This window comes from Corapipo altera, unplaced genomic scaffold (assembly GCF_003945725.1).
Source record: "Corapipo altera isolate COAL_440 unplaced genomic scaffold, ASM394572v1 24, whole genome shotgun sequence".
In the NCBI taxonomy this organism is placed as follows: Eukaryota; Metazoa; Chordata; class Aves; order Passeriformes; family Pipridae; genus Corapipo; species Corapipo altera.
In genome coordinates, this window is record NW_020884903.1 from 10037188 (window position 1) to 10048265 (window position 11078).

Below are 11078 nucleotides of genomic sequence, written 5' to 3' on the forward strand. Positions count from 1 at the left end.
CATTTTAAGGGGATGGAGAAGAGAAAGAGGTGAAGAATCTTTTTGTTGGCTTTTAATGGGATACCTTTAAGGGTTATCATTCAACCTGCTAGAAGCACAGAGGTTGTTCTTGTTACAGCACCTTATCTACTTTTCAGACCCCTTGCATTAGAATTAGAGGGTAGGCAGTTCTAGTATTTTGCCCCCCATTTTGCTTCAATTAGAAATGAAAGACACACACCTCTGTAGTAAGGTTATCTGGTTGTCTGATAGTCTGTGCTGCTTCTCAGCCATTGTCATAACTAAGCCATATTTTTCCACTGTAGTGACATCGTAATACTGACACAGACACAGACACACACACACACAGAGATTTGTAGCATCTGTGCCAGAATTTTGTATGAACATTTGTATATACTAATACAGAAAATTCCCAAATCTTCCAGCAGGCGTGTTAACCTCTCACAGTGTGAGATTTTGGATTCTTTTGTAAAACTCTCATGACTCTGTATTCTGGAAATGTGTCTATTAAATTTTTTTTCATCTCCCTCTTGTTTTTCTGTGATGAGAGAGATGTGTGGCTATAGATTCTCTTTCTTTCCATACTTTTTTCCCCCCAAGATATGAAATGTGTTCTTGTGTGCAGTGGAAATCACCCCCAGCCTGGATTGCAGTTTGTGCAAGGTGACAGTGTGGGCTGTGAAAACTTCTGCAGCTGCTGTCTTCTGTTGGCTGGGTAAATATTAGAAGCTGTGGAAATACATCTGTTGAAGAATGGTGAACACTCACATTGTGCCACTATTGTTTAGTCTCAGAGAAGGCCCTGATTTAGTGAAGAATTGTGAACGTAAACCTGTCCCTATTTGTTGAAAATATGAAATGTTTATTTAAGTGAAAATTATTTCATTATTTAATTCCTTTAGTGAACTGTGACCTTCAATACAAAGGTGTTTCTTCTGAATAAATTTATGTATTTGGAGGATTTAAAATTGGGTCTTGAAGCGCTTACCACATTTAATTTTATAGACTGTTAAAATACAGTTATTACTTTTGGTCCTTTTCAAAATAATGTATTCAATGCTGAATCCCTTTTTGAATGGAAAACAATACCTCTGTAGAGACAGATTCCTTCAAAAGCACTGGTCCAAGGTTGTGGAAAGGTTTTATGTGAGAATATTTATATTTTTAACCACATCCTTGCATTTCAGATCTCTGTCTGCTTTTTCAAACAATGGATGTGTATTTATAGTGTAAATATTCTCACTGAAGCAAACACAATGTGCTGTGCTACTCACATGTACAATATATAGCATCTCATGTCCACTTAGATTAGAATGCACAGCTTTTAACACTGCTCAAAGATGACAGTATATCTATGGGGAAGCATTGGCATCCAGAAGGCACATTTAATAGGCAAAAAATAATAGCAAGACTTAATAAGAAGAAAAGAAATACAAACTGCTTCCCCTAATTTTTAGTTGTCTGGAATTTGAAGCTTTTTCCTCCTTTTCCACCTTGCATTTGCCTCAGTCTGTCCATGCACAGAGAAGGAAGCAAAAAGCTGATGCTATGTTCTGTAATTTCTTCTGCTTTGGATATAGTTTTTGTTGAGGAGGATCACTGCTTATATCTGCTCTTGATATTTTTGTGTGGTTTTGGGACATGTGTAAGACAGCAGAGTTTTTGCAGATGCAGGAATATCTGGAGAAGATTGCTGAATGTTGCTCAGTCACAGAAAGATATGCTGTCCGAAATCTGTCTGTTGATCTACCTATTATAGTTTAGAGGGAGAATCTGAATGTCTCATGCTTTTATTTAAGATAGAATAATATTACTTGTCTCTGTAAGTAATTATAATATGAATACTTTTGCTCTATTTAAAATTCTGAAGTTTACTTATTTGTCAAATTTTTGTGAGAATTTTAGTAAAACATACATGTTTTTAGAAATCAACATTCTTCATTTTGTTTGCTTCTGTGTTAGCTCTTACAGAAAGCTTTTCAGACAGAGAATTGCACTGACCTTGCAAAATACCATATGTTGAGTGTGCTGCTGTTCATCTCATAAGCATTAGTAGTCTTAAATGAACAGGTATTGTTTGTATTCTATGATAACTAAAGGAGTTAAAGTCTTTTTGATTGCATTGATAGAAATTAAGCATTACAGATAAATTACTCTCTTTTTTGCTAAGAAACATTATTTCTTTGTGTGATTTCAGATAGCTGTACAGACGTGGGTGTGCACATCATGCAAATTCAGGTTTTTATTAGAAACTGGCTTAAATTCTGAAATCGTAGAAAATCATAGTTCTGACCAGTTGTATATTATTAGCTCTTATATTGCAGAATATGTTGGTAAGGGAGTGAGCTCAATTGTTTAGTAGTCTCAGCAAAACCGAAGAGCAGGAAAAGTAAGTAAAGATGGATATTTCACCCTAACAGTTTCTTTTCTTTGACATTTTAACACAGACATTATATGTGGTTTTAATGTTTTTTGTGTAGTTTAGCTCCTTTTTATTTTTTATGGTAAAGTGCAAAAGTATGAGACTAGAGAAAACACGCCATCATAAATAAATAAAGGAAAATAAAAGATACAGCAGTGGATCATGTAGAGTTTCTACTTAAACAGATATTTAAATGGTTATATATAGCAATTATAAAAATATATGTTTATGCAATTTAGGATTAAGTAAAGAGATGTAAGCAGTTAATTCACATGGATTCTTACAAAATGCTGTATCAACTCTAGAAACTTTCAGCATCTTACAACAGTTTTTTACATCTAGTTATTAAAAATATTGGGTCATGAAAATTAGAGAAAATTGACATGGTTGCACTGAAGTTAGTGAGAGGGTAGCTGTTCATAAAAGCCCAGAATGCATGTCCCCTCAGTTTTCGACTTGTACTTGGTGACTCTGCTGATCATTATTACATTGGGTTTAGGTGGGGGTTTTTTGTGTGGGTTTTTTTTTTTTTTTGGGGGGGGGGTTTGTTTCTTTTGGGGGGGGTTGTGTTTTTTTAGTTGGCTGGTTGGTTTTTTGTTTGTTTGTTTGTTTTTGTTTGGTTGGGTTTTTTCTGTTTTCTTTTTTTTTTTGGTTTGTTTTTTAAATAAAAATACCAGATGGTAACTGCCCGTTGTTATGCATTTTAGGTCTCAGAGGGTTTTTTTCCTATTTCAAAGTAATTTCAAAATCAGAAACCATGTTCCTCTTTACCTGTTCTTTACTTATCTGAAACTTTAAAATGTACTGTCTTTTGCCTTTAGAAATGACCAAAAACAGGCGTGTTGAATGAGAAGGCTAAGAGATCCTAGACTGTAGCTGTGGGAGTGAATTCTGCTTACATACCTAGAGTTCAAACTGCGGCGGTACTACCATGCTCAAATATCTGCAGAGTGCTTTAAGAGCAGCATTGCTGTGAGACAGGGAAGCTGACTGCCGCCTTAATTCTTTGACTGTTTCTGTATTTTATTCTTCATTTTTTAACTAAACACCTGTTTGAGAATATTTTTTTTCTGGTTTTATAATGTTTTTCTGTCATCTTTCTGGCCTTTGGCTCCAGGATTATTTCTGTGGTGACTTTTATTGTGCTTGGTACTCACCTATCCTTTTAAGCATTTTAAAAGCACCTGAGGCTGATGTATCTGTAAGGAATTGGGCCCTGCTTAGCACTTTTTTAAAAACTAAAAGATCAAATTATCTTATGAAATATTTGACACGTAGAGGACAGATGAAACATGCAGTGGGCATCTTAAGGTTCAGCACAAGCCCAGTATTAGATAGACTACTTTCCTGCTTCATCTTAAAAGATCAGGCTGAAGTAGTTAGGGGCTGCATTTAGGACTGAATTACAAAGGTGAATACATAATGCAGTACTGACCGTAATATTGTTACTCTTCTTTAAAAAAAAAAAAAAAGGGATGATTCATATTACAATGGAAGAAGATTCTTTTTATTTTTCAGAAAATACATTTCAGAATATATTAGCAACTATGTACAAAAAGCAGTTCAACTTGTACTTATGCTCCTCCCAATTGAAGAAGACTTCAGCTTTGTTAACATGATAATACATATTTTCTTCATATCACATAAGAGCAGAAGAGCCTCTTTTCTGGCTTTCTTTCAGTATTGTACAGTGGAAGGACACAGGACACGTTTCAGCATCACTTGCTGCAGAGTTCACCTGACAAGGCAGCACTTCTTTATTCAATTACTGAAAATTGTTCACAATCCATGTTTTCTACCTTGACATTCTTACAAATGATCTACATTCCATTAGCATTGTGATTTCTTTAAGCTTCTTTTACAAAACTGGAGGGAAATGTGTACAACTATGTTTTCTGCTTTGCAATGGAAATATACATTTATCACTTAAGTACATGTAAGCCACTTCTGTGAATTGGGCCCTTGGAGTAAATGTGTTTCGATGTAATGGCCATCTGCTCATGAATATCACATTTGCTAGTTTAACAAATAGTTTGATATAGATAAACACATAGTTTGGTGAGATCATATAGTTTCATGGGTAGGAATGCAATAGCGAAGTTTTATATTTTCCATATGCCAATAATCAAGCTGCGATCAAGGTCTCAAGGTTTTTGTTTGTTGCTTCCAAAAATTAATCTCTAACATTTACTACTGCTCTCAGATGGACCTAGTACAGGCAGCTGACCTGACACATTTGCCCTGTATAACTTCATTAGAGTCAGGTGTCAGTGGCACAGAAATGGCCCCTGAAGCTGTAGCTAAAGCCAGTTTGCAAGAAAAGACAGAACTGACAAGATGGAGTTGGTCAAGCCAGTGATTCTGAGTGCCTTGGTCTGCGGGGTGTAAGTCAGCTGCAACATATTACACATACATACGTAATACAGTAAATATAGCTCAATACCAGGTCATTTTTTAAGTTGATAAAAACTAGTTTAGTAGGCTCTTTGTTTGATTTCAGTTTTGATATTATGGTATCTACTCTGGTCCTGGCACATATTTTACCCCTAAAGTCAAAGTTTATTCTTTGGTATCACTGATATCAAACTGTAACCATGACAAAGTATGTGGATTTAAAGGAGGAGGGTGTGACTGATGGTGAGTTTGGTTTCTGGATATATCTTCAAAATTTGTCTTAATGCTTACTGCTTTTAGTACAGAAGACAGCAATGTAAAATGTGCATGTTCGATAACTTTGTCTTGTTTCCCCCCCACCCCCCATCTCCTCTCCTGTATTTTAGCATATGTTCCTGAGGAGGAATTGAAAGCAGCAGAAATAGATGAAGACAGCGTGGAAGATGATGGGCTGTCTCTGGACATCCAGGAGAATGAGTATTTGTGCAATGAAGAAGCGGAGATCAAAGAGGCTCAAAGCTACCAGAACTCCCCAGTCAGCACTGCAACTAATCAGGATGCAGGCTATGGTTCGCCGTTTAGTGAAAACAGCGATCAGCTGGCCCATTTCAAAAGCACTTCCTCTAAAGAAGAGAAAGAGGATCCTCAGTGCACAGACAATGTTTCCTATCCACAGGACAGCTTGGCACAAATAAAAGCTGTGTATGCAAATTTGCTTTCAGAGACTTGCTGGTCCAGTTTAGCTTTGGACTTAAAGAAATCCAATCCAACCACCAGCAACAATGGAATCAGCCAGAATGAAAACACCACCAATACCGACACCAATGCCAATTCCCAGAATACTAGTACTACCAGTACCAACACTAGCACCAGTACAACTACCAGTAATACTAGTAACAGTAATAATAACAGTGGTGGCTCAGGATATGACTGGCACCAAGCTGCATTAGCTAAAACTTTGCAGCAGACCTCATCATATGGACTTCTCCCAGAGCCTAGTCTTTTCAGCACAGTACAGCTTTACCGGCAAAACAATAAGCTTTATGGGTCTGTGTTCACCGGTGCTAGCAAGTTCCGATGCAAAGACTGCAGTGCAGCCTATGACACACTGGTGGAGCTAACAGTGCACATGAATGAAACTGGACATTACCGCGATGACAACAGAGATAAAGAAGCTGATAAGACTAAACGGTGGTCAAAGCCTAGAAAACGATCACTTATGGAAATGGAAGGCAAAGAGGATGCCCAGAAAGTGCTGAAGTGCATGTACTGTGGGCATTCATTTGAGTCTTTGCAAGACCTCAGTGTCCATATGATAAAAACAAAGCATTACCAGAAAGTGCCTCTGAAGGAGCCAGTACCAGCCATCACGAAATTGGTCCCTTCTACCAAAAAGCGAGCACTTCAGGACTTAGCTTCACCCTGTTCACCTGAGCCAACAGGGATCACTGCAGAAGCTTCACTGGGTGAGTCTGCAAAGGATCAGAAAACTGCCAATCCTTACGTGACTCCAAACAACCGCTATGGCTATCAAAATGGTGCTAGCTACACTTGGCAGTTCGAGGCACGCAAAGCCCAAATACTGAAATGCATGGAATGTGGCAGTTCCCATGACACTTTGCAGCAGCTCACTGCTCACATGATGGTCACTGGTCATTTCCTGAAGGTGACCAATTCTGCTTCCAAAAAAGGCAAACAGCTAGTGTTGGACCCTGTGGTGGAGGAGAAGATACAGTCTATACCTCTTCCACCCACCACCCACACAAGGCTACCAGCCTCCAATATTAAAAAGCAGCCTGATTCCCCAGCGGGCTCCACAAACTCGGAGGAAAAGAAAGACCTAGAGAAGGAAAAGGTGGTGGTCACTGAAACAGAAAAAAAGATTAAAGAAGAGAATGAGGACTCTACAGAGAAATTTGAGCCAACAACTTTGTACCAGTACCTCAGAGAGGAGGACCTAGATGATAGTCCCAAAGGCGGAATAGACATACTGAAATCCCTGGAGAACACAGTAACAACAGCTATCAGCAAAGCTCAGAATGGAGCCCCTTCCTGGGGAGGGTATCCCAGTATTCATGCAGCTTACCAGCTCCCGGGAACAGTCAAGCCCCTTCAGCCAGCAGTGCAGAGTGTTCAAATGCAGCCATCTTATGCAAGCAGTGTAAAATCACTGTCATCAGAACACAACGCACTCATCCATTCCCCGGGCAATCTCACACCCCCACCTCACAAGAGCAATGTATCTGCTATGGAAGAACTAGTGGAGAAAGTTACAGGTAAAATCAATGTGAAGAAGGAAGAAAAGCCTTTGGAGAAAGAGAAGAGTTCTCCAGTCAAACCTATGTCACCTGCTGCTAAAGAGAACAAGGACTTCCCAAAAGCAGAAGAAGTAAATAACAAACAGCAGCTGAAGAAGAGCTCTGAGTCAGAAGTTCAAAAGGTCAAAAAAGATAGTCCATCAGAAGCACATACGCCAAACGGTACAGAGCCACTTAAAACAAAGGTTGCAAATGGCTGTAACAATTTAGGAATTATCACAGATCATTCACCTGAGCCATCCTTCATTAATCCATTGAGTGCTTTACAGTCCATTATGAATACTCACTTAGGCAAAATTTCTAAGCCAGTAAGCCCCTCTCTGGACCCTTTGGCCATGCTGTACAAAATTAGCAACAGCATGTTGGACAAACCCATTTACCCGACCACACCAGTCAAGCAGGCTGATGCTATTGACCGGTATTACTATGAGAACAGTGATCAACCTATTGATTTAACCAAGTCCAAAAACAAGCCTCTTGTTTCCAGTGTGGCTGACTCTGCTTCATCCCCGCTTAGGGAGAGTGCCCTGCTGGATATTTCCGATATGGTAAAGAACCTCACGGGACGTTTGACACCCAAGTCTTCAACTCCATCTACTGTGTCAGAGAAGTCTGACGCTGATGGGAGCAGTTTTGAGGAAGCTCTGGATGAACTGTCACCAGTACACAAGAGGAAGGGCAGGCAGTCCAACTGGAACCCTCAGCATCTTCTGATCCTTCAAGCCCAATTTGCTTCCAGCTTGAGGGAGACCCCAGAAGGCAAATACATTATGTCGGACCTAGGTCCACAAGAGCGGGTACACATCTCTAAGTTTACTGGTCTTTCCATGACCACAATTAGCCACTGGCTGGCCAATGTGAAGTATCAGTTAAGGAGGACAGGTGGAACTAAATTTTTAAAGAACTTGGACACAGGACATCCTGTTTTCTTTTGCAATGATTGTGCCTCTCAGTTCAGGACTGCTTCTACATATGTAAGTCACTTAGAGACACATCTAGGGTTTAGTTTGAAGGATCTGTCAAAGTTGCCACTTAATCAGATTCAAGAACAGCAGAATGTTTCAAAAGTCCTCGCAAACAAGACTTTGGGCTCACTTGGAATTGCCGAGGAGGACTTAGGCTCCACATTCCAATGTAAGCTCTGTAACCGAACTTTTGCAAGCAAGCATGCAGTCAAACTGCACCTTAGTAAAACACATGGCAAGTCCCCAGAGGACCATCTGATCTATGTAACTGAGTTAGAAAAACAATAGCGTCCAGGTAAGCAGCCAGGTATGCAAGTGACCACAGGAACATTGCACTAAACTTCTTCATAGTACTGCACTAGGCCTGACCTGAGCCTCTGAAATCAGTCTTACTTTTGTTGCTGAACTGCCTATCTGGACCTTGGGTTTTCTTACACTTATTTTGTAGTTATATTTATATGCTCTTTGTCTGTGCATGGTTATTTTTTGTTTCTGTTTTTATTTTTTTGTGAGTCAAAGTCTGACCTTTATTTTCTACATCTGTCCTTGATGTTAAGCTATCTTTTGTAGAATATAGTGGGAGACACTATTGAGAGACATTAATTTAGCCGTAAAGAAAGACACAAAGAACAATGATAAAGAGACATCCTAAAATTACAAAGTTGCCATGACAATAAAGGTCACAGAACCTGGTAGTGTCAAGTTTTAACCCTCTGAGAACTGTAATAGCATTTCTGTGCCTTTCCCAGTGACGAAATAAGTAAATAAGGAAAAACAAACCAAACCAAAACAAAAGGCTTAAAGGCATTTCATTCAAAAAAAAGCTGTGTCAGAAGCAGGACTTTTTTTTTTTTTTTAAATGAATGAGCTTTTTTTTTTTTTTTTTTTTAATGCAGAACTGGTTTGTGAAGATATTGTGCATGCAGTCCTTGGAAGAAGGAGAGCTGTGTAGTACTCAAGGGGTTAGGAAGCCACAACTGTATAAGTTAAATAATAATTTAAAAAAAGCAAACCAAGTTGCCACTATGCCCAAACCCTCTGGATGCTGAGAATTGCCACTTTTTGGCAAAAAAAAAAAAAAAAAGTATGCAAGCTGTTATTTAAAACAAATGTAAAAATGCTCTTTTCTTTCCTTTTTTTTTTCTTTTTCTGTAAAATACTGCAGTTTATAGTTATTTACAAATGTTAAGCTTTGGTACAAGCTGACCTTTCTATAGTGTGCTGCATTGGTAAATGAAAACAAAAAAAAATGGGGCAAATGTTGGATTCTGTTCCTTGTAAATTGCCAGCATCAGCTTAAAAAAAATACATGTTACATATCGTACCATTTTAAACTGTTCAACTTTCTTTGTACCTTCTGGCTGTATGCTTTCTCTTTTAACTTTTTATATTGTCATTTTATATTCAATTTCTGTGTATATAATGTAAAACCACACTTTTTGAATAAAATTTAGTTCCTGCAGCTTGATATAAATAGAGGAATTTTACTGGCACCTGCATCTTTCCAGATGCATGTACGTAAAGGAACTATCTGACAAAAAAAAATAAATAAATAAAAATAAAGCAAGCAATGCACTATGAATTATACATTTTGATGTTTTATCATTAATATTGTACAGTACATTTTGGTTCACACAATTAAATCCACTGTTTTCTCAAGTGTAAAATAAACCCACATGCAGTTCTTGATTTACATACATTGTCATGTCGTCATTATATTGCCTTTGAGGTGTTATTCCAGCTGTAAGAGGCATCGTTTATATAATCAACCAGCAAAAATCTATTTGAAATCATCTCTCGTGATCTGGATGCTGACGTGTTTCGTTCGAAGCCTTAACAGTGATAACCTCTCAGAAGAGATTTGCAGTTGGTACGCGCTGCGAAAGGTACAGAACCAGTGGGGCACCGGCAATTAGCGAAGGGCATTCTGCTCCTCACTGAGGTACAAGAAGGGGCTGTAAAGGTTTCAACCAAGTCAGTTTCCCTATGCTCTATGACTGTACCCGTAGCCATTTTCTGTGTGTGTTCAAAGACTGTCTCCTCCCTTCCTTCTCGCACAAAACACCTTTTGATTTCAACAGTTACATAGTCAGAGGCTGTGGCTTCTGCCCCTGCAGTCTGTTGAATGCTGCGGTGCTTGCCTTTCTGGCAGTGGTGAAGACCTCTGAGGCTTTGACACCAGTTTTTACTTACAGTACAAGAAGGCAGACCTGTGTTTCTCTGTACTTTTTAAATATTGCATTTTGAGGTAAGCTGAGTGCTATCATATCAGGTGTTTCCCTTAATCTTTATTTCTGTTCTGTTGAATGCAGATGTCATTTAGAATGTAAAAGAGAGCTGTCAGAGCCTTCACTTCTCTATCTCCTGAGTGCTTTGACAGCTACAGTGTATGAAAACCTGGGATCTGCTATCCATTACACTTTTTGGAGGGGCTATTAAATATGAGGACCTAGAGGGGTTTGCTTTCACATGGTATTAGTGATACTATTGTGTTATATACACTACTGTGTACGTATATATATTTCTGTTCCTTCTTCTTAATCCTTCTGAAAGTAGTTTAAATGTAAGATCTTTACTTTCAAATACAGCACAGTTCGACATTTAATCTTTAGTTACAAGCCCAGAAATATCTATGCACTGTTGTGTTCTCTGCAAAAGCCCATCAGGTCCAGGTCAGTTACATTTACACCGTGTTTCTAAGTAGTGCAGGAAAATGCCGTGAGGGTTTTTTAAAACGTCCCTTACTTTCTTCGCTGCTAACTACCTATGTCCTTCAGGGGATCTAGCCATTTAGACATTTCAGTTCAATTACTGGATGATTATGTGCTTTGGACCCAAGGGGTGGTGAGGAAGAAAAACAGTCAGGCCTATGGCCGTAATACAGAGTCTTTAAATAATAACCCTTTGAAGTTTTGTTTACTTTACCACAGGCCTGCAAGCATGTGATTATAAAATATGCTGTAGTATACGTTGCAGTAG

The 11078-nt window shown here is 38.6% G+C and overlaps 1 protein-coding gene across 1 annotated transcript in view; it reads left to right on the forward strand.

The window, feature by feature from the left end:
• The window catches only part of TSHZ1 (teashirt zinc finger homeobox 1), a 57299-nt gene extending 47505 nt beyond the window's left edge, over positions 1-9794 (forward strand). Inside the window, exon 2 of the mRNA XM_027650982.1 lies at positions 5203-9794. Coding sequence (XP_027506783.1) covers positions 5203-8387 — 3185 coding nt within the window. The 3' untranslated portion in view covers positions 8388-9794. The remainder of the gene's footprint in view (positions 1-5202) is intronic.
• Positions 9795-11078: the final 1284 nt, after the last annotated feature.